At 33.8% G+C, this 23,782-nt stretch overlaps 4 protein-coding genes across 4 annotated transcripts in view; 3 read left to right on the forward strand and 1 right to left on the reverse strand.

Annotated features, from left to right (window-relative positions):
- The window catches only part of LOC130798252 (uncharacterized), a 28,891-nt gene extending 27,368 nt beyond the window's left edge, over nt 1–1,523 (forward strand). The window contains exons 23-25 of the mRNA XM_057661165.1: nt 212–294; nt 373–449; nt 1,064–1,523. Coding sequence (XP_057517148.1) covers nt 212–294; nt 373–449; nt 1,064–1,235 — 332 coding nt within the window. The 3' untranslated portion in view covers nt 1,236–1,523. The remainder of the gene's footprint in view (nt 1–211; nt 295–372; nt 450–1,063) is intronic.
- A 155-nt stretch (nt 1,524–1,678) lies between these two features.
- On the forward strand, nt 1,679–5,106 carry LOC130798254 (3-ketoacyl-CoA synthase 10-like). The gene is made up of 3 exons (XM_057661167.1): nt 1,679–2,416; nt 3,005–3,589; nt 4,410–5,106. The coding sequence occupies exons 1-3, from the start codon at nt 2,021–2,023 to the stop codon at nt 4,965–4,967; spliced, it is 1,539 nt and encodes a 512-aa protein (XP_057517150.1). The 5' UTR covers nt 1,679–2,020; the 3' UTR covers nt 4,968–5,106.
- Nucleotides 5,107–13,158: 8,052 nt separating this feature from the next.
- Nucleotides 13,159–21,833, forward strand: LOC130798255 (zinc finger CCCH domain-containing protein 16). Its single transcript, XM_057661168.1, has 10 exons — nt 13,159–13,344; nt 14,867–15,050; nt 15,209–15,273; nt 15,392–15,487; nt 16,907–17,000; nt 17,759–17,967; nt 18,312–18,391; nt 18,892–19,252; nt 19,738–19,810; nt 21,264–21,833. The coding sequence occupies exons 1-10, from the start codon at nt 13,301–13,303 to the stop codon at nt 21,300–21,302; spliced, it is 1,245 nt and encodes a 414-aa protein (XP_057517151.1). The 5' UTR covers nt 13,159–13,300; the 3' UTR covers nt 21,303–21,833.
- LOC130798816 (uncharacterized mitochondrial protein AtMg00810-like) lies at nt 21,370–22,970 on the reverse strand. The gene is made up of 2 exons (XM_057661909.1): nt 22,685–22,970; nt 21,370–21,488 (listed from the first exon to the last, which is right to left on the reverse strand). Exons 1-2 carry the CDS (start codon nt 22,968–22,970, stop codon nt 21,370–21,372), a joined length of 405 nt encoding a protein of 134 aa, XP_057517892.1.
- Nucleotides 22,971–23,782: the final 812 nt, after the last annotated feature.

A 23,782-nucleotide genomic window follows, 5' to 3' on the forward strand; every position in this document is an offset into this window, starting at 1 on the left:
ATAAGTTAGTTGATTCGGTTCATGTAGTTGCTTCCATATTTTGGGATTAATAAAAGGCTTTGGCATTGTTATTTTTATATTTAAGTCCGGCACACTTCAAAATGCTCTTTGATTGATTATGGAATTGTGACATTTAAAAAACAAATTAAGGCTATTTGCATCCTTGTGGAAAATCCTTTGTATATATTGGAGTGAACTTGACTGCAACCAGCTCAAAAATCGTTCAAGCTTTTTAAGGCCCAGGAGCGTGACCTCATAAACAAGTATAATCTTGTCGTTGGTTTGTGGAAAAGAGTAAGTAGCTGAATGATCTCTATATCCTTACCTTGGGGTTTAAAAATTGAAGCCCGTGCTAACTAAATACACTTTCAGATTGCTACTGTTACTGGAGAGTTGCGGTACTTGGATGCATTAAGGCTTCTCTACTCCTTGGATGATGCATCCAGAGGGTAAGACATACTTAAATATAGGTTGTTGAGTTTGTTAAAATTTATTCGAGTGCATTGTCTCTGTTAAAATGATTTGATATATACCCGACATTGAAATCGAACCCAACTCAACCTGACTTTAAAATGAACTTTAAATAAGGTAAAAAATCAATGTTGACAATGGACCCAATTTTGAACCGACCCGAAACACCTAACCCGAAATTAACTCGTTGACCCGAATGAACAACTCTAAACTGTTTCATACTAGTTTAATGATCAATTTTTTCTTTGTTAATGAGGCATGATGAGTAAACTCACATGCTTACTCTACCCGTGTAGTGTAACTCATTTTCCAAATGAAGAAACACTTCCCCCACTTGCATTCGTGTAAAATCGTCACCAAATTCTGGAAGTTCCATGTCTCTATTTACTAGCTTCTGATGACTGGCCAGTCTTGCTCATTTCTGCTCATATGTCAGCTTTAACACCATGACACTGTCTGTCCTTTTGTTTCTACGTTGAAATTTCCGTTGTTTTAAGGTGCTGAATGATGTCTCCAATCATTGTACAATGATGTTCAAGTTTTCGTAAATTTTGGTACTAAATGTAACTGAAATTTACTTCCGTTCTTGTAGTTTCAATGAGAAAGTGAATTCAACTATAGCGTTCCTGCATCCAATTCACTGCACAACAGAAAGGAAGGTCGAAGTGGTGTTTGACATAACAACCATTCCAGCATTCTTGATTGTCTTCCTTATCCTTTGGCTGGTTCTAAAACCAAAGCGAGCAAAGCCTAAGATTAACTGATGTCTGTTGTGGCGCACTTTTTTTGTGGAGGCTAATATAAGTGCAGATATAGGAACTTTTTTTGTTTACATTGAATTTTGTAGAGCAGCAATGAATGAAATTGTTTGTAGAGAATCTTGTCTAGAGCCCTTTTCGGCTTTCGCAACGTGCAAATATACATCAGCTCCATCAGTGACATCACAAATTGTTGTATGAGACGGTTTCACCGAGAGATATGCCTCAATATATGGGGAGACAGTCTCTCACGAAAGTAATTCAAAGATCATACAGTACAACATTATCGCAAAATCTCAAATTTTGTCTCTCGATTTGTGGTCTTTTTCTTTACGTTTCTTCCTTGATTTGTTATTTTAATCCGAAGAGAATAAAAAGTCTAAGCTGAAAATAGTTAAAATGGTAGTTTCATTTACTTCTGTTACAATTTGATTTCCATTACATTTTTACCAACGGAACATCTTCACTAGCTGACATCTACCTGGATACTAAATTTGGCGCACTAAACAATGCATAAGGGTAGAATGAAGAAGGAATCCTACACGTTCTAATCTCTATAATTTGGGTGCAAAAAAACAGCTTTTGATGTGGTTTCATGCATATATAGCCTCCCTAATGTTTAGTATTTGTTATAAACTCTTATGTTGTTTAGACGTCAAAATTATTCAATATTTAATTCTTCCTTTGTTCCTTTCACTTATATATAACAACGCACTCTCACATGTGAGATTTTATTTCATACACCTTTAATTTTATGCTTTTCTCCCATTGTCATAATCACAACCATAATAATGCCAACAAAAATGGAAAATTTCTCCACAAATATTATCAATATCGGAGTTCAAAAAGACGGTTCTTATTCTGATTCCCCTAACTTTTCGGTTAAGGTTCAACGAGGTTTACCCAACTTTCTCACGTCAGTGAACCTCCAATATGTCAAACTTGGCTACCATATTCTTATTAGCCATGGCTTGTATATTGTTATAGCCCCATTTTTGGCTCTTATTGGTTTTGCCCAACTAGGCAAACTCGTATGGGATGACTTTGATCTTCACCTAGATTTTTCAAGTGTCCTTCTAATTCTTGGACTTCTATGTTTGATTGCTTATATCTATGTTGATTTTCTCCTTCCAAGACCTACCTACTTAGTTGATTTCGCTTGCTATTCTCCACCAAAAGAGCTTAAGGTGAATGATGTTGTAAACTAAATACTTCTACTCTGTTTAAATGAAGTATGTCAGTTTACCCTTATCAAATTGGCCGGTCGGCTTTACCTTAAGGACCCATAAAATTAATATTTTATCCTTATCTCTATAAAATAGCTAAATGTCATACAATTTATATTTTAAGATTACTTTTTCTTTTTAGCCCACAAATAAAATTTTAAGTCATAATTTAAAATATTAACTCAAATAATAATTGACGAAATATAATTGTTATAACTCAAAAACATTTACATGGAGCTTAAAATTCACCAAAATTTAGTTCAAAAGACAAAAAAAAAAAACTAAAAATGGGTTGAGTCAATCAGGTCTCAGTCAAATCATTTTGATCGATTTTACGAATCGAGTCAAAATTTAACACCTCTACTAATATTTGACGATAAATGAAACCATAGAATAAAGAGTGACAAACATAGTTCCTTTTTGTGAGAATTCTTAGTCAGCAGAGATTCTCTGGCCTACACACAGATAAAAAGAAAACAGAGTTTATTTCATGTTATTATCTCAAATAGAAGCATACATACATTAAAACCTAATGAAGCTAAAATGCAGGTATCAAAGCAGGATTTCATAAACTTGGCAAGAAAATCAGGCAAATACGATGAAAAAACAATAGAATTCCAAGCAAAAGCCCTAAAACATTCAGGCATAGGTGATGAAACATATCTACCAAAAACAATATTCCAACCTGGATTCGAGAAATCGCTCAAAGAATCAAGAGAAGAAGCATCAATGGTGATATTCGGAGTTGTCGATAATCTCTTAGCTTCATCAAAAATAAACCCAAAAGACATATCCATCTTGATTGTAAATTGTTCGGCACTTAACACAACACCATCACTTTCTGCCATGGTTATAAACCGTTACAAGCTTAAGAACAATGTACAGAGTTTCAATCTTGGTGGAATGGGTTGTGGTGCTGGTACTGTAGCCATTGATTTGGCTCGAGATCTGTTGCGTAATTATGGGAGATCGTATGCGCTGGTAGTTAGTACTGAGATTATTTGCCATTCTTGGTATACTGGAAAAGATGTTGATATGTTGTTGCCGAATTGTTTTCTTAGAATGGGAGGTGCTGCTATGCTTCTTACTAATCGTCGGATTGATCGTTGGAGGGCCAAATATGAGTTGAAACAGGTACTATTTTTTTCTACATATATGTTTCTCGTTATATGAAATTTTAGATAATACTCCCTCCTATTTACGATATATGTCTCATTTAACTTTTTATTAATTTTTAAACAGCTCGTCTCTTTGAGAGATGTATATCAAGTCTAACTCATTAAAGATTAATGTCTACTTACCGTATTTTTAATGCCTACTTACATTATTCTTAATGCTTACTTACAGTATCCTTAATGTCTACTTTCAATATCTTAAATGTCTACTTACATTATTCTTAATACCTATTTACAATATTTTACAAAATATATAATGGGTCGGCTCAATTGGAGATAGTCTATGAGAAAGAACGTCTCACAAAAATTTGTGATAGTTAAATAGGACCGCATATGTAGGAGGGAGAGTCCAGTTGGAGGAAAAAAAAAAAGGTACCCAAAACATTTGAGATGACTTAACTTAATATGAAAATGGGACACATGTGCTGAATAGGAGGAAGTAGTAACTAACATAGTCTAAAATTGTAGTAATAGTTCCGATTGCAGTAGCGGAATGCTAATTTGGTAAAAGAAATGATGCGGTTATCATAATGCCTAAATATTGGTCAAAATCCAACTACCCAACACTTGGTTTTATTTCCATTTCCAATTCATTTTATATAATTAGAGTAATCAATATGGAGAATAAAAGACTTTAATTTAGCAATGCGTAATATCATACCATACTAGAGTAGACTAAAATGGACCTTGTGATTGGTTATGTTGTATTCTAAAAGTTTTTCATTTACTCTATGAACATTATTATACTTGTTTGTCTTCCTTGTATGTGTTCATTGTAGATAGTTCGAACCCACAAGGGGACGGACAATAGAAGCTTCAAAAGTGTATACCTTAAAGAAGATTCCGAAGGAAAGTTAGGCTTCTCAGTGAGCAAAGATGTGTTAGAATTGGGAGGACAAGCCGTAAAGACTAATATCACCACACTTGGGCCATTAGTCCTTCCATTTTCTGAACAACTTAAATTTTTTGCAACTTTACTACTAAACAATAACTCATCAACCCCTTACATTCCTAACTACAAGAAGGCGTTCAATCATTTTTGCATCTTAGCAATGAACAAAAGAGTGCTCGATGAATTCGGGAACAACTTAGAGCTCACAAACGAACATATGGAGGCATCAAGGAAAACATTGGAGAAATTTGGTAACACATCTTGTAGTAGTGTTTGGTATGAGTTAGCTTACTTGGAAGCTAATAACAAAATTAAACGAGGTGATAGGATTTGGCAAATAACTTTCGGATCAGGTATTAAGTGTAACAGTGCAGTTTGGAGGGCTCTTAGGGACACTGCATGTCCTAAGAAGAGTCCTTGGTTTGAGTATGAGGACTCCATATGATCATAGATATGGTATATATGCTTTGCTTTGTGTTTTCCATACACATTTTTATTGTGTACATTGTATTATTATTATGATCATAGATATGGTATACATTGTATTGCATCCATAAGGATAAATAAAGCTTATTATGTTTAAATTAAGAAGGAAGTAGAATGAGTAAAAGTTAGAAGATAGAGATGTTTTTACTTATTGGTGTAGTTTTTACAATGGTGAACTTCCATATTTATAGGCAAGTTCATCCACAATTACATTGAATGCATTCACATTAGGGTAAATTCATTAATTAACTTTCACACTATATTCATTAATTACCTTTCACACTATATCTCAACACTCCTCCTTGAATGCATTCTAATTATGTAAAAAGAGTAAAATATTATTACAATATTTCTATTTAATATTGCCTCGTTAAAAACCTTGTCAGGAAAAACCCAATGGGATAAAAACCTGAACGAAGGGAAAAAGAGTGCAGTAAATATGATTCTCCCCCTAAGTTCAACATATATCTCGTAGATGACACATTCCAATTTTATATATAAGTTGCTCGAATCTCTTTGATGGAAGGGATTTTGTGAATAGATCTGCAAGATTTTCACTTAATTAAATTTGTTTGACTTTTACTATTTTGTACTTCTGGAGGTCATGTGCAAAGAAGAGTTTTGGTGCTATGTGTTTGGTTTTATCCCCTTTTATGAAGCCTTCACTAACTTGTTCAATGCAATCGGTATTATCTTCAAAAATTACAGTTGGAGAATTTATTATCGAGTTTATCCCACATTCTTCTTGAATGTGACCAATTACTGACCTTAATCAAACGCATTCTCTACTTGTTTCATAAAGGCGATTAATTCTGCGTGGTTTGATGATGTAGCTGTCAGTGTTTGTTTCGTGGATCTCCAAGATATTGCGGTACCTCCATATGTGAATACATATCCATTTTGTGATTTAGCCTTATGGGGATCTGATAAGTATCCAGCATCTGCATATCCAACAAGTGTAGCATCTTGCTTTGATCTATAAAATAGTCCAAGATCTTTAGTTCCTCGAAGGTAGCGCAACAAATGTTTTATTCCGCTCCAATGTCTCTTTGTTGGTGAATTACTATATCTAGCTAATAAATTAACAGCGAAAGCAATATCAGGTCTTGTATTATTAGCTAGATACATCAGAGCTCCAATTGCGCTTAAATATGGCACTTCAGGGCCAAGAATCTCCTCGTCTTCTTCACAAGGTCGAAATGGATCATCTTTTGGTTTTAATAATCGTACTATCATTGGAGAGCTCAACGGATGAGCTTTGTCCATATGAAATCTTTTTAGAACCTTTTTTGTATAGTTGGATTGGTGTACAAAGATCCCACCCCTTAAGTGCTCCATTTGTAATCCAAGGCAAAACTTTGTTTTCCCAAGATCTTTCATTTCAAATTCTTTCACTAAATATTTTGCAGTTTGTTCAAGCTCTTTGGGAGTTTCGATGATATTTAAATCATCAACATAAACTGCAATTATAGAAAATCCTGATTGAGTTCGTTTAATAAATACACAAGGACTGATTTGGTCATTTTTGAATCCTTCTTTCAGGAGATATTCACTAAGACGGTTATACCACATTCTTCCAGATTGTTTTAATCCATAAAGTGACCTTTTCAGCTTTATGGAAAACATTTCTCGTGATTGGTGGTTTTCTGGCAACTTAAGTCCTTCAGGGACTTTCATATAAATGTCTGTATCAAGTGAACCATATAAATATGCGGTCACAACATCCATAAGTCGCATTTGCAAACTGTTTGAGACAGTTAGACTTATAAAGAATCTTAGTGTAGTCGCATCTACTACTGGAGAATACGTTTCTTCATAATCAATCCCTGGTCTTTGGGAAAAGCCTTGTGCTACAAGTCGTGCCTTATATCTGACCACTTCATCTTTTTCATTTCTTTTCCTTACAAACACCCATTTATAGCCGACCGGTTTTATACCATTTGGTGTTTGTGTAATTTGTCCAAAAACTTCTCGTTTTTCAAGTGACTTTAATTCCGCTTGAATAGCATCTTTCCATTTCGGCCAATCATTCCTGCGCCGACATTCTTGTATCGTTCTTGGTTCTATATCATTTTCATCAAGTGTTATTTCGGTGGCGATTGAATGAGCAAGTGCATCATTAACAATAACATTCTTTCGATTTATTTGCCTTTTAGTTGAAATGTAATTAATCGAAATTTCATTGTTATCTTTGATATTATTATTTTCTTCTTCTCTGAGATTTTCATCCTCATCTCCAAGACTTGTTTCTTTACAATTCATTGAAGAAGTAATATTGATAACATTTGCCATTTCATTCAACCTTTTGGATTTTCTTTGTTTCAAATCCTTTGAACCAAGTGGTCTTCCACGCTTCCGGCGTGCAATAAATTCATTTTCAGTGGCTTTGTCATCAGTGGGAATTTCAATTCGTGCCGGAACATTTGCGGCAGGAATATATGATTTTTTCACTTGCTTTGTTTCTACAAATGCATCAGGTAATCTGTTTGCAATATATTGATTATGGACAATTTTTCTAACTTCTTGTTCAGAAGCATTCGTTTTTGGATCATATATTTTCAAATGCATTACATTCCATGTGAGATCTATTTCCTTCTTATTTGGGTCCACTTTCTCTCCCCCTAAGGATGGGAATATTGTCTCATTAAAATGACAATCTACAAATCTAGCATTAAATAAATCACCGGTCATTGGTTCTAAATATTTGATAATTGATGGGCATTCAATTCCAACATAAATTTCCATCCTTCTTTGTGGACCCATTTTTGTACGTTGGGGTGGCGCAATAGAGACATATACTCCACATCCAAATATTTTCAAGTGTGATATATTTGGTTCTCGACCATGCACTAATTGATGTGGTGAATATTTATGATAAGCACTTGGTCTCAATCTTATCAATGACGATGCATGTATTATTGCATGTCCCCACGCAGATGATGGCAATTTCGACCTCATTAATAATGGTCTTGCTATTAATTGGAGTCTTTTAATCAATGATTCAGCCATACCATTTTGAGTATGAACATGAGCTACTGGATGTTTTACGTCAATTCCAATTGATGTGCAATAATCATTAAAAGTTTGAGATGTAAATTCCCCGGCATTGTCAAGCCTTATTCGCTTAATTGTATAATCTGGAAATTGATTTCTCAATCGAATGATTTGAGCAAGTAATTTCGCAAATGTCACATTTCTAGTTTGTAGGAGACTTACATGTGACCATCGTGTTGAGGCATCAATCAATACCATAAAATATCTAAATGGCCCAGAAGCAGGATTAATTGGCCCACATATATCTCCATGAATTCTTTCTAGAAATTTAGGAGTTTCAGTAGCAATTTTATTTAAAGATGGTCTGATTATCAATTTGCCTTGTGATCATGCAGAACATAATAATTTATTTGGTTGGGGAATTCTCATTTTCTTCATTGGATGCCCAATTGAATTTTCGCATCATTCCCACACCAGGATGACCCAATCGGTCATGCCATAAATTTATCATTTCTTTATTATCTAACTTCTGGTTAGACACCATGTTTATCTTAACCGGTTTTATATTAATGCGATATAATCCCGATGAGTGTGCTGGTAATTTTTCATGAATGCTTTTCTTGCCGCATTTTTCAGATGTGATGCATAAATATTCAGTATAATTTTCGGTCATTGTTTCTAAATGATAACCATTTTGGCGTACATCTTTGAAACTTATGAGATTTCGTCGAGATTTACTCGAATATAAAGCATCATTAATTACTAGCTTTGTCCCATTAGGAAGTATTATTTGAGCTTTTCCATATACCTCTATTAGTGTAGTGGTTCCAGAGATTGTGGTGACATCTGCTTTCACCATCTTCAACTCAGAAAAATATTCTTTGTGCTTTAGGATAGTGTGAGTTGTTCCACTATCTAGGAGGCATTGATATTTGACTCCATTTTCAAACTGATCCATATCTTCATATTAAATAAATAGATAGTTAAAATAAAATTTCATTAACATAAGGTGATATCAATACATAAAAAAAAAGGAGATTGCATATAAAAAGAAATATAACAAAATAAGTGCCACAACTTTATTAAGAAAAATTCAAATATCTTCTTCGTATTCTTTATCATTTTCATCGCCATCTAAATAGAAGTCTGAAAGGTAAAGATTAGGCATCGACGTGGTTGCTTTATTATAAGGATCGACATTGGGCATTGAGGTGCTTGCTTCATTAAAGTTTGCTTCCACACCTTTTCCCTTTTTCTTTTGGGAGGCTAGATACAGCTCAACCAAATGTTTGGCAGTACGACATGTACGTGACCAATGCCCTGTCATGCCACATTTGTCACAAATACTTTCTTTTCCTTCTTAATGGTTATTTCTATTGTGATAGCCAACTTGTTTTCCCCTTCGAGAATTATTATTGTAATGATCATTTTGATAATTTTGGGGAAAATGGCCTCTACCGGATCCTTGAAACTTTTTACCATGTCCATAAAAATTTCCACGACCTCGTCCTCGTCCTCTTCCTCAGAAATTTCCACGTCCTCTACCACGGTTATTATAATTTCCACGGCTTTTATTTTCAACAGCATGTGCTTCAGGCACATGTGTTTTAGTAGAGTGTGTCTCATGGATAGCTTGAGATCCAATAGGTCTCATATTATGATTATTCCATACGAGATCATTGTGCTGTTCAGCCAATGAAAGTACTACACTCAAATCTGAATATCTTTTGAAATTTCTTTCTCTATATTGTTGTTGCAGAATAATGTTTGATGGATGAAAAGTAAATAATGTGAGTTCAATTATTTCTGCATCAGTCACCGGGTGCTCACAATATTTCAACATTGATGCAATTCGGTATAATGTTGAATTGTACTCACTGAGAGTCTTAAAATTAGAAAATCTTAAATTCTTCCACTCATGGCTAGCTTTTGGAAGAAGCATCCTTTTGTGGTGATCAAATCTTTCAACAAGAGAGTCCCACAATGTTTTGGGATCTTTTATAAATAAATATTCAGATTTAAGGCTATCATGAATATGATGCCTCAAGAGGACTAAGGCTTTGGCCTTTTCTTGATTTGTAGCTACCTTTATTTTGGTAGCTTGAGTTCCATCTATTGGATCCTTTTCTTTTACTTTCAATACAGTATGTTCAAGTCCTTGATCTTCTAAGTTCATGATGGCATCTTCTTTCCATTCTAAGAATTTTTGTCCAATTAAGTCTAATATGTTGAATAGTCTTTTGGTAATTTCTGTCATACTTGCTACATAATATATAATTGTTTTGTAAGTATATAACAATGCAATAATTCTTATATTTTCATAATAATAAACCATTAGAAGAATTATGATGTTTTAATTTCATAATCTTCTCCCCCTTGGTATATTGTTATGAATTTGTTGTATAAAATAAATTTAAGAATAAATCAAAAACAAGAGGAATGATAATACTAATAATAATAACAAGCAGAAGAACGAATTAAAGACAATAAATTCTAAAGAGGGCAAAAAAATAGCATTTACATAATATATTAGTATAATTTATCATACAAAATGCACTAACAAACAAAAGAAAATATGACAAAAAAAACATGTGGATTTTGTTTCTTCTTCTTCAAAATAAATTATTTCTTCATAATTATTATAATTCCTAATGCTACAAGAAGGACCACCAAGCCCATAATTAAGGAGATATATAATTTGAGTTTGGCAAAATTTTCTTCAAATCTAAAAGTATGGAAAGAGGAAGAAGATGGATTATTTTTGTATAGTGGTACATTGTCGGTGGAAGGAAGAAGGAGAAGGAGGGTTTTTGATGTAAAGACTAAAGTTGAAAGGATAAGGAGTATGTGGTAAAAAAATTGGGATAATCCTATTTTATAGAGGGTTATCCCAAATTATACAATATACCGTATTATTTATGTATACTTAAAAGAAATACTTAAAGTAAGAGGTAAATAAAAAAATGCACATGGATATAAATGCAAATACTGCAAATAAAAAAAATGCACATATAAATATACGAGAATAAAAATAATACTAACCGTCCATTTAGGCGGTAAAAGAAAAACAATTAACCAGCCATATAGGCGGTTTAAAGAATAACAAAAGAAATAAATAATACTAACCGTCCATTTAGGCGGTAAAAAAGAAAAAAGTTAACCAGCCATATAGGCGGTATAAAATAAAATAATAACAAAAGCAATAAAGTGTCCTTGTCATCCGTAAAGGTGACGTATTGTTCAATAAATTATTTTATGGGTCATTTAAATTTATCTTGCAACGTTTAGTACTTGTTTCTCCCTCATCATCTTTGGTTCTTTTATTACTTGGTGAGGGTTTATTTTCAGTTGTTGTTTTTGGGGCTTTATTAGTTGGTTGTGTTGATGAATTATTTGTTGGTCGTACCGGTGGAATACTAATCGGTGGAACTGGTGGATTATTGGTTGGTCGTACATGTGAATTACGAGTCGGTGGTACTCGTGGACCATTAGTATTATTGAGATTATTATGTCGGAGCTGATTTAAATCAGTCCTTGGGTTTGTAGTGAAGGGTATGGAATTATGCTCAATTATAAAATATAAAAATGTGTTAGAAACACCTTGGATGGTGATGTTGACACCATTTGATTGTTGGTCCATTTGTGGGTACCGATGAAGAAAAATGCTTAATTAGGTTTTAAAAATATTACCTTCTTGATGATTAAGGGTAAAGCTGATGCTGATAACGTGTTAAAACTTAGAGAGATAAATACATTAATTAGAGAGATAAGGAGGGAGTAGAATGAGTAAAAGTTAGAAGATAGAGATGTTTTTACTCATTAGTGTAGTTTTTACAATGGTGAACCTAGGTTGCACTAAAACGGACACGGACACGGACACGACATGGGTACGGGAAAACGTCAACTTAAAAATGGCGGACACGGGGACACGAAAATGGTAATATAATAAATATATCAAATTAAAGATAATTTTACAATCTTTCATTTGATATTTGTAAATAAACACTTTGAAAACATAAAAATCACATAAAATGCAAATAAGTACGAAATATACAACATGAGTATTTAAAATAAGTCATACAAACCAAATCAAAGAAAACCAAATAAATAGGTAAATTTACGTTTGATCATCACACATCACCCATTTTCTACTCCAACGTATTCATTTTCTACTCCACTTACCCAAAACTCTATCAATTTTTTTGATTTTCGTGAAACCTGTGCTCAAAATCGTACTTCCTTTGTTTTGTTTTTCTTGAACTCAATGGCACAAGCACACCACTTACCCAAAACTCCTTTGTTTTCTTGATTTCAGAAATGAGTTTCAATCAAATCAAAAACCCAAAGTAAAACCTAGATCTTGATTTAAGAAGATGTGTTTATCAGAGATCAAAGCAAACAAATCAAAACCCAAATTTCGATTTTATAAAATAGGTTTCAAAGCAAAGCAAACACCCAAAGTATTGAAAACAGTGAGTGACTGAGTGAGGAAAACAGTGAGTGTCTTTTGTTTAAAATTTAATTTTTTTTTTTAAAAACGTGTCCTTCACCCTTGCCGTGTCCCTTGCGTGTCCTAGCCGTGTCCGCGTGTTCGGAAAAATATTAAAATATTGGACACTTCATTTGGCGTGTCGGACACGGATTTTCGCGTGTCCGTCGCGTGTCCGTGTCCGACACGTGTCCGACACGGGACACGTCAGTCAAATGGCGTGTCCATGTATCAGAGTGGTGAACTTCCATATTTATAGGCAAGTTCATCCACAATTACATTGAATGCATTCACATTAGGGTAAATTCATTAATTACCTTTCACACTATATTCATTAATTACCTTTCACACTATATCTCAACAATCTTTTTGTTTAAACTTGTATAAAATATTTTTTATAAATTTTATTGTATTTGTTTTTAAAATATGTTATTAGTAGTTGTAACACTTTATATAAAACTCAAAATTTTATGCTGTATACTTTATTTATTAATTCTTTGTCCACTATTTCGAGCAAAAAAAAACATGTTAGAAAAATAACTTATAGTTTATCTGTTATAATTTTATTTTCTTACTGTATATAAATATGTCCAAAAAATAAATAAAATATTACATTGCAGAGACACTATAAAATTGTTAATAATAATCTAAATTTTTCAATGATTTCAATCAACTAAAAAAAGCAAAAGAAAAATAAAAATAAAAATAAAGAAAGCGTTGTTACGACGAAGTAGGAGTCTAAATTTGAAGTAAGGAGCTTTTCTCCGGCAAACAATACACACAAGAAAGGTTGTGATTGTGATGAAATCATGCCGCTGAAGAAAGAAGCTTGCAGAAATTTTCATCGTGGCAAGTATGCTTTTTCTTCCTCCTTTTAATTTTTCTAGTTCTTTTAATTTTTTTATTTTTTTGTCTGTTTTTATCGTCAAAGTTCTTGCTACTTTCTTTTTTTATGTGCATTGTCATATTTGACAAGTATTAATCATTGTTATTTTCATTATCATGATTTTGATTTTGGATACTTCATACTTAACTATTTTGGTTTCTCAATTGATTTTGGTTTCTGGGTTGTTCTGGATTGTGATTTTGGAATTTATGATTGTCAGTTTTTAAGAAAATTACTTATATATATTTGAATAATCTAATATGTATGCAAAAATGGAAACATTATAGATATTTTTTCAATTAGGTTAAAGTTATTGATATTTTTGGTGAATGTCATGTACAGTATTTTTTGTTTGAGAACAAGAACTGGATTTCAGCTAAAATGTTGACATTTCTGTATAATTCAGTAGTTTCAGAGACAAAATCAAATTTGAATCAATGGAAAGTAAATTTGATGGTATATGTAAGATTACTAACTGGAGGAATGTAAATCAATTTCAGTTGAAAACCTATTGTAAGAAAAATAATTATGATAAATATGAGGGTCGCTAACATTCTGATGGACAATTTTATGGTACACTACACTTACACTTCACCAACCAAATGGCGGTTATCAACAATAATGTTGTATGTTGACATGAGTATTATAAAATGGCACCATTTTCTTTGATTGGTGTCATTGATCATTGTCAATCTGAAGAAGTTGCTTAGTTTAACTTTTGTTTATATCATCAATCAAGTGTATTGTTCTCTTGGTTCACATTATTCAATGTTTGCTCATGTTTTTTTATTTATATATTTCAAAAGGAAAGAGTGGCTTATTAAGTTGTCTATTTGTCCTCCATTGTTTTGCATAGGGAAGATACTACTGGTTGTCTGTTTGTGGAATGGTAGTTCCCTAAGCTTCATATTAGTTTTTTGCAATTCTCCAAAAAAGTTGATGTATTCTTGATTAAGTTTGTATTTTGCGATTCTCCAATGCAATTGCTCTTGTTTTTTGTAGTTCGTGCTGACAATCAAATTGCAATAATTTCTCTCATATATGACTAAGATATAGAAACATGAACTCCAACGGTCTGTTTGGCACATGGTGTTCAAAAGTGGTATTGATTTTTAAATTTACGTGTAATGTTGCAAGCTAAATCACATGTAAAGGTTAATGTTTATGCTTGTCCTACCCCAAAGATTTCTTTTTCGTCAGAAAGTCATAAGCATTGGATTGGTAGTAAGTGGTAATGAAAATTTGTGAAGAAAAACACATGTTTTAGGACGAAGCTCCATTTCCATGAAAATGACATGGTATTTTGATGAAAAATTACCATTATTTATGACTTGCTAGTTGCTACCCTATCGGCCGCAAATGTAAGATATTTTGTGTCTTACACATGAGTCTATTTATGCAGCATTGTCTGATTTAAGCAATGTTTATTTCTTATTTTTTCTAGTTGTGTTTTTGTTTTCTGATCCTCATAATGTTTTATTTCTTTCAGTTGTCGCTTTGGTGATAAATGTAAATTCTTACATGTTACACAACAGCAGCCTAAATCCAATAATCCTTTTGGGTTTGGGTCACAGAATGCCACACCTTTCCAGCAGCAGAAACCCAATCCTTTTGGTTTTGGTGTTCAGAACAGTGGTCCGACTAACGGAGCTCCGAATTCTGGAGGATTTAAGGTTGCTGTTCTTTTTTTCCTGGAATATCATTGATTCGTTATTGAGGGATTTCTGATAGTGTATAATATTCTGCTTCCTCTATAATTTTCTGTTCTGAAATTTTTACATTTTTATATCTTAGTGCTTTGGGGTAATTGTTGCTTTGTACTAAATCACAGCCTTTTGAGAACAAATGGACCCGTTCAGAACAGCAGCAGAATCAGTCTCAGGCTGCTAATCACACGTGAGTTTATTCGAATTTTTCTTTTATGCTTTAACTGGAAACTGAAAAAAAATTCTTTCTAATCTGATTGCTCAAGTTTGTTCCTTGCTTATAGTGTGTGAGTGTGATTTACCTGTAGGTGCACAGATCCTGATTCTTGCAAACGCCTATTCGCGGAAGATTTTCAGAATGAGAGACCACTTTGGAAGCTAACATGCTATGGACATTATAAATAGTAAGTCTTTTTGGTTACCAGAGATAGTATGTTCTTTTCACCACATTTATTTGTCTATCCTATGTCCGTATTCTAGTCTGTTTTGTTCGTTGGTGATGCACGAATCACTCTGATTTATAATTAATCTGTGAACAGTGATAGTAGAGGAGTTACGTACTTGCAATGGTTAATATGTCGTGCATATATATACCAATTATACAACAACAACAATAACATTCCATTACCCAATGCTATTGAGTGGCTCCCACCTAGGGTGCAGTTTGGGGATCGGATGTATACAACCTTACCTTTATCAGTGATAACACTAATAAAGAGGTTGTTTACGATTGAACCTTGGTAGTAAACGTCTTGTGCAACTTCACATAAATAAGAAGTGCACATGTTTTAATGAACCATTTTGCTAGAGTCCATTAGAATCCGAAACCAAGGAACTATAAATCTTTGGCCCAGTTGAAATTTTACTAGCTGGGAAATAATATCAGAAGCAATGGCAAGAGCTGTTGGAAAGCTTTCACCAAAATCATTGTCTTTCTTTTCTACTGTCATATCCAATGTAAACTTAAGTGTAACTGATATCCATAGTGTAAAGTGTAAACTGTAACACTCTTCTCTAGAGAGTTCAGTCTAGGAAAAGACCTTTATACAGTTCAATACAAACCGCGGACTCCTTAAGGGTTGGACCTTTCTGAGCATTGTGTCTTGCTTAAGATGGTAGTGAGATCAAATCGTATATGGTATTCTGTTGTCGATAACCTCTTTACATGAAATTATCTGTTGATCAGTTTCTGATCTCCCAGATAGATTTCTATACATGGGTAACTGATGCATGAAGTCACAGTAGGCTTAGTTGTGCTTCTTCTGAAACAGGTTGACAATATGGATCCTTGGTTACTCCTAAAATTGTATCCTGTGCGTTGCATGGTATATCAAAATAGAATTAGTATTATTATTGGTAATGGAACCTATTATTGCGGAAAACCTTTAGCAAAACTAATTTAATGGGTTGAGGCCAAGATTTATATAGTTCTGCCCATGCAAATTCTGACATGTGATTTCAGGTTGTATATGGACTTTTAGGAGGGAAAACTATTGACTTTAATTGCATATGACTCCCTCCATCTTGAAAATATGTTTTTTTTTATATTTTCTTTCAAAACATAGTTAAAAGTACTTACAGAATGTGATTGAGTTGTAAATTGTAAATGTACATAGGAAGATCTATGGAGAAGAACAACAATGAAAAAATTGAATTTTTTATTTTCACTAATGCAGTGTTTTAAGCATGTTGGGGATAAGAAAATATGATGTAAATGTGACATTTGTCTAATATTTCGTGTTTAAGTAAGCTATGGAACTTTTGCACTATATTTTTTTACCAGTATTTTGAGGAATGCACTGATTAGTATACTTTATTTGCAGCTTGCCATGTGATATTACTGGTGATATTAGTTACGAAGAGTTGCGGGCTCTAGCATATGATGATGCTAAACGTGGCATTAGTTTGCAGTCAATTGTAAGTTTTCTCCTGCTAACGTGGCTTTGTTTCTCCTGCTTTCAAAATTATTGCTCCAAGGGGACTTAAAATGATCATTTCTATCGCACTTGTATCATATCCTACACAACAACATGCCATTACCCCAATGCCAAGTGGCTTCCTCCTAGGTTGAGTTTTGGGGGATAGATTTATGCAACTTTATCATTTTGATAACAAAGAGATTCTCAATCTCACTTGATTGCAAACATCATTTGCAACTTCACATATATAAGAATAACAAATGATGGTAGCAAGATAAGTAATTACTTTTGATGGTGACCTTTTTCTTATTTTTGAGGATTGGTGTTTTGTGGGAGTATATCTAACTAATTCTAACGGTATGCAATCATTTGCCGTGATAGAGCCACATGTAGGGTAGCTTGTATAGTAAACTGAACCTATTGATAGTGATGGAAATACATAATTTTTAAGTAGGACTTCTGTTGCTTGTTTAATATATTTGCATCCCCTGAAAAATCTACGTTTTATTTTTAACATTGAATAATTGTTTGCACCTTTTTGTGGTGCATATTTGCTTCATTATTTTGATTGGAACCCTTTGTTTTCCAGGATCTCATATGTTGAGTGAGTTGAGCCAAGGACTCTTTTGCTATAGAATTTTGTAGCTTTAATATTTTTTCTTTCCTTCTGGAATTCAGTGTCTGGGTTCCGGGTGACATTCTGTACTTAAAAGTTTTTTCAAACTTTTGTCTATATTTAAACTTACTTTGTTACAGGTTGAAAGAGAGAGGAATTTGGTGAATTCTAAGGCGGCCGAATTTGAAAACTTGCTTCGAAATCCGTACACAAAACATACAACTCCGACTCAGTCCAACCAAAATCCATTTCCCATTGTTGCTGCCAGCTCACCATCAATAGCACCTCAAAATAGCGGTGTTTCTTCATTTCAGCAGAGTCCACCGCCTAACATGTCATTTGGTGTAAGGCAAGTAGTATCTATGTTAATTATATTTATAGCTGAAAATTTGGACGTTTGTTAAAATATTAGTACTGTCAACTAGGATACAAATGTTTTGAGCATGAGTTTGTATGTACTTGGCTGAAGTATGAAATGTAATGCACTTTCATCATGCCATAGAGAATATGAAAAAAAAAAAAAAAAACAGGAGAGGCTATGAAAGACTTGTTCTTGGTCAGTCTAATGATCATCAGAGCCATCTAATTTGTGAATTTGCAATACAAAAATAAAATTTTGCTCAATTAAATCTCTAGCGATTGCACAGTCTTATCGTGCATTCAGATTGTCTGATTTGGTTGTTCATATTCCAGGCCTTCTGCTACAACAAATAGTGGTTTTGGGCAATTCCAAAACCATCCTGGTCCATTTGGGGCCAGCAACAATTCTCCAGGTTGGTAGGAGCATTTTTCACATCTCTGCACATCTATCATGTGAATTTGTTTTACTTAATTACCTCGGAATCCTACGAGGAACTATAATTATTTATACATGTTAAGTGAAATTTTGCACAGAACTTTGAGAAATGTCCATGTTCAAGGATTTTTACATGTCTATTGGATACTATAAAATATAAGTAGAAGGGAGAGGAAAGAGAACCATTCATTTATTAATTTTATAGAAGATTGTGGATGAGTTTCTTGACTCATTCCTTGGAGAGCCACAAGCTTCTTTCTCTAATGCTTTTAAATACGTTTCATGTAAATTTGTAATCATTGTATGTTACAATCAAATATCAATACGTATATAACGTTTACATTACACATATTACGTTTACATTTATTACCAATTAGCTATTCCTTAATCATCGGTAGCTAACTCAATCCATAACACACCAGTGCATGCTTTAATCTTATATAACAGAGATACATAACAATCATCTATAATTTGTAGGTTCTTTCGGCACTCAAATTCCTGCACAAGGAGGAGGAAATTTCAACATATTTGGCTTCGGCAATCATGGCATGAATAGTCAAGCTACTCAATTTCCTTCACAAACAGGGGGGAATCCCTTTGCTCCTAGTCCAGGAGGCTTCGGCAATATTGGTATGATTAATCAAAGCCCTCAAGTTCCTGGGCAGAATGGTGGAGTATCTTTTACTTCCAACATAGGAGGCTTTGGTACTACTGGAATGAATCAAGTTAGCCTACCTTCAACTTCATCAGTATCACCGGTTACTCAAACTCCTCCAGCCAATAATTCATCTATGCTTCTCAATGGATTTGGTGGTGCTAATGGGATACAACAGCCATTGTAAGTTTATGGTTAGAATACCATAAATTTGTATCTGTAAATATAGAATAGCCTAAATTGATGTTTTCTTGTTCTGCTAGTGGGCTAATATCTAGTTTGCTATTGAAATTTTTTCTTTTTTGCCGTCTTCAAACAACAGGCCACATTTCTTGGGTTCATTTTTAAAGAATTGTGTTGAGAATAATATAACTAACCTTCAGCAAGCATTACATCTCAACTGCACTAAAAATCGTAGTTGATGGTATCATCAAGGTTAATATGGATAAGTTGAATTCTACTTGCTAAATTTAGAAGTTGATTATTATTTGGGACAGTCTACGATAAATATGGATTATTACTTGTGTATGGACTAGGGAGTAATTTACTTTTTCTTCCAACCCTTTTTCTGCTGAACTGAATGTTATGTCTGCACATTTTTTGCCCTTGAGATTTGCTTTCATTGGCGATGCTAGTTTTTCTCTGTTTGCTAATCCTCTTATTTGTAGAAACAACAATTTGCAAGAAACCTCATCTACGGATGCAAGTATCTGGTTGAAAGCGGAGTGGACACGTGGAGAGGTAAGAATCCTGTTTTTTAGTTATTATCATGTCTATAGATTTAATGAACTGATTTTATACTGCTATTTTACATCATTTCGTTACCTTAATGCCATTACTGGCTTCCACCTAAGTAAGATTTGAGAGGTTGGATGTACGCAACCTTAGCCTTGTTAGTGATGACAAAGAGTTTTTTCCGACATACTGCTGTATAGCAACTCAAAATTTATGTTTCCTGGCTGTCAGAGTGAAATATTTGTGAAACATGTACAAGGAAAATCACGGTACATTGTTTTTTACTATTTAGAAGTGACCTGGGTTGTCTGGAATATATAAAATGTTGGACTGGGAGAAAATGGAGAGAAGGAAGGGGAGTAAACTGAAAAGACGACATTTTCTTCATTTGGTTACCAAAAGAGGCGGGATACATAACTAGAGTGAAAGGAATCGTAGGGGAGAACCTCTTTACATTTTTGTTTGAAATTACCTCTTTACAATTTGTTCAAAACAAATCATTTCATCATTGGAAAGATTTGGAAGGAAAACACATGAATCTCCTATCCCCTTCATTTTCTTCCTAAAATGTTACATACCCGGAAAAAACTGAATAGTTGTACGAACATTGAAAAATTGAAAATCTTCTTTGCTGGTGCTGGGAAGTTTTTTGGCCTTTGCTTTTTGTTTGGATTGAGGAAATTGGAGGGAAAGGAAGGATTTGGAGGGATATAGTTGCAAGAAACCAGCCCAAAACAGATATTCGTTTCACTTATGCTAGAAGGCCCAAGAAGAAGCTACTAGAAGAAGGCTGAAGCTGCCAAATAATTGCTAAGCTGAGAGATAATTTCAGTTTCGGGGTAAAGGGTAATATAGTAAACTTAGAAGAAAAGTTGTTATGAGTTTGTTAGCCTGGGTGCCTTGTTAAGAATATACTTAAGAAGTTTGTTATGGAATCTGATTATATAATAGAGAATGGGGTAGAAGGGAAGAGAGGCAATTTTTATTAAACACATGGTATCACTGGGAGAGCACCTTTCTCTCGAAAGAAGGGTCTTGTATTACTCAATCACTGCGTGATAATAGCAATCCACGTTCTCTGAGTCATTCTTCTTTCTCTTTTCTGTCTGTAACACTTTGATTTCCAGCAATAGTTTCCTTTGTTTGAATACTAATTTTGAAGGGGCAGGATTTGGAAGGAATGGATTTGAAGGGATTAAGTCCCTTAATTTTGTTAATAACTAAATCGCTCCAAGTGTGGAAAAGATTTAGAAGGAAAATGTTATTACTCTTCCTCTCCCTTCCAAGCAATCAATGGAGACTTCTCTCATATTCTCCCTCCTTCCTTTTCTTTACCTCTTTATTGTTATCCAAACAAAGTGTTAAATCTTTAACATTCCATATCTCGCAATTTAAATTTTGGTTTATTATATAAAAATAATAGTTGGTTTGAGTTTGTTAACTACTTCCTGCTCTACAGATTCCAGAGCAACCACCTCCAGCAGCATATGTCCGATAAGGGTTTTTGATAGCTTAGCGCGGTTTCTGAACCAAACTCCGGGGACTCTCAAGTATAGCAAAAGCTTCTACCCAATCTGAAATTGCCAATTATCTCCTCTGAAGTTCAGTTCAGTTAAACTATGATTTGGATTGCTGTCTGCCTGAAGCCCTGAAACCTGACTGTGTTGTCGAGGTTTTGATTTTCCTATGGATTTCATACATCACAGTCTCAACCCTTGCACACATTTGGGTAGACTGCAGGACTCTCATTGATTTATATGCCTTCAGCTATTATATTTTCATGATAGTCTTCTAAGCTATAACATCCTTGTTTGTTTTAAGTTTCAAAAATGTAAAACCTTCATCGACAGATTTTATTAGATGAATGTTATTCATCAATCTTTTAGAATTAAGGCTTTGATATTGTTGTGTGAATGTTTATTGTCCATTGTTGAACTATCTTTAGAGAGGTTCAAAACCCTTTAAATTGTTTGGTATCAATAAGTTGGCCGTGGAAATGGAATAAAATTAAGTGTATCAATTTCATTTTGTTTGGTTATACTGTTACGCCCTGTTTGGCTGCTGATACTAAATGCAAATGGTAATGAAAATTTAGTGTTGTTTTGGTGAGAAAATCTTTTGATAAGTTCAATGATCATGCTTGTTTAAATTCAATCATCTCATTTTCTTCACAAAATTCATTCTAATGCATTACTATTTGTAGAAGGGTATTAGGTGGTAAAGGAAAGTTGGATAAAAAATATTTTTCTATGATCAAAGTTTCATTGCCATATGAATAACGTGAAATCTTTTATAAAAATTTACAGTATAAATCATTCTGGTTAGCACCATTAAGTACTAACAACCAAACAGATCGTTAAAGTAATAACTATGTTTGTTGAAGATAATAGATATCACCAATCTCTTGAAACGATAAATAATGCGGAAATAAAGATTAAGACAAAGGTTTAGGGTTTTGAATACTGTTTGTATTAATTAACTTGTAATACAGAGACCTCTATTCATACAAACTAATGAGCACCAAACAAGGAAATAAAATCAGAATAAAATAAACACAATCAATTAGAATAATTACTGATATCCTAAATATACACATTCTTACACTCCCCCTCAAGATCGGTCTTCGAGTCACCAATACCTAACTTGCGCAAAGTTTGTTCAAAAGCTTCTGATGTTACTGCTTTTGTGAGAAGGTCAGCTAGTTGATCCTTTGATCTTACAAAGGATTATGATCTTTTTCTCCAAATTCTCTTTTATGAAGTGACTATCAATCTCGACATGTTTGGTGCGTTCATGTTAAATTGGATGCTCAAAAATTCTGATTGCTACGTTGTTGTCACAAAACAAGTTACAAGCCTTTTTGTGGAAAGTGTAGTTGACTTAGGAGTTTCTTGAGCCATGTGATCTCTGTTATTTTTTTGGCAATTCCCTTGAACTCTACTTCTGCACTTGATGAAGCAACTACTTTTTGTTTTTTACTTTTCCATGTAACAAGATTTCCTCCAACTAATGTGAAGTACGCAGAAGTAGATTTCCTATCAACTCGATCTTCTGCCCAATCACTATCAATGTAGGCCAAAAGGTCTGCGTGCTCATTCTTCTTATACAATATGCCTCTGTTACTTGTACCTTTGTGATACCTCATAATCCTCATAAATGTTGTCATATGCAGTGTCTATGGTTGATGCATGAATCTACTTACTACTCCGACAACATATGCAATGTTTGACCGAGTCTGAGAAAGATAGATAAGTTTGCCAACCATTCTCTGGTATCGCCCTTTGTCTGCTAGCTTTCTCCTTCGATCATCTAAAGACCATGTTGAGCTATATATAGGTGTCTCTGCAGGTTTACAATCAATGTAACACCCCTTAATTTCTAACCCCTTAAACGAAACCAGAAATCGTGAAGGAAGGGAAGAAATTCGGGTGTTACAGGTGGTTACCAGAGCCAGTGGTTCCTACTTTGACGCTCGTATTCTAAAGTCTTTAAGGAATTGTTTGGAGTTAACGTTACGTGTGAGAGCTGGAATAGATTTAGGATAGATATACGACTTATGTTTGCGCTATGGTGATTATGGCATGTGCATAAGTAGAATAAGTTAAGTAATTTGATATTAGATTCATAAGTGTAAGCTGCTCATACTCATGACTTTCTTATGAACATTGGTTTGTTAGTAGAAGCTCGTTACGATCTTTGCAATATTGAGTATTATTTAGTGTTAGTGAAGCTTTTGGTACAACCTACTAAATTTGTATAATAATGCTTGAATGTGATGTTAATTTGAATTTAATTGGTATGAGGAGGTTAATGCGTTGCGTGATTGGGTGCTTGAGAATCTATATATATGACAATATTCATTCCCTATATGTGAATTCCGTCTTTCAACCGTTCATTTACGAAATTCTTTGAGCCACGCTTATATAGAACGTGTTGTAATTAAAAAAAAGAAGATAAGCATAGCACTATTTAAGGTTG

The sequence above is a fragment of the Amaranthus tricolor genome, chromosome 13, assembly GCF_026212465.1.
Source record: "Amaranthus tricolor cultivar Red isolate AtriRed21 chromosome 13, ASM2621246v1, whole genome shotgun sequence".
NCBI lineage: Eukaryota > Viridiplantae > Streptophyta > Magnoliopsida > Caryophyllales > Amaranthaceae > Amaranthus > Amaranthus tricolor.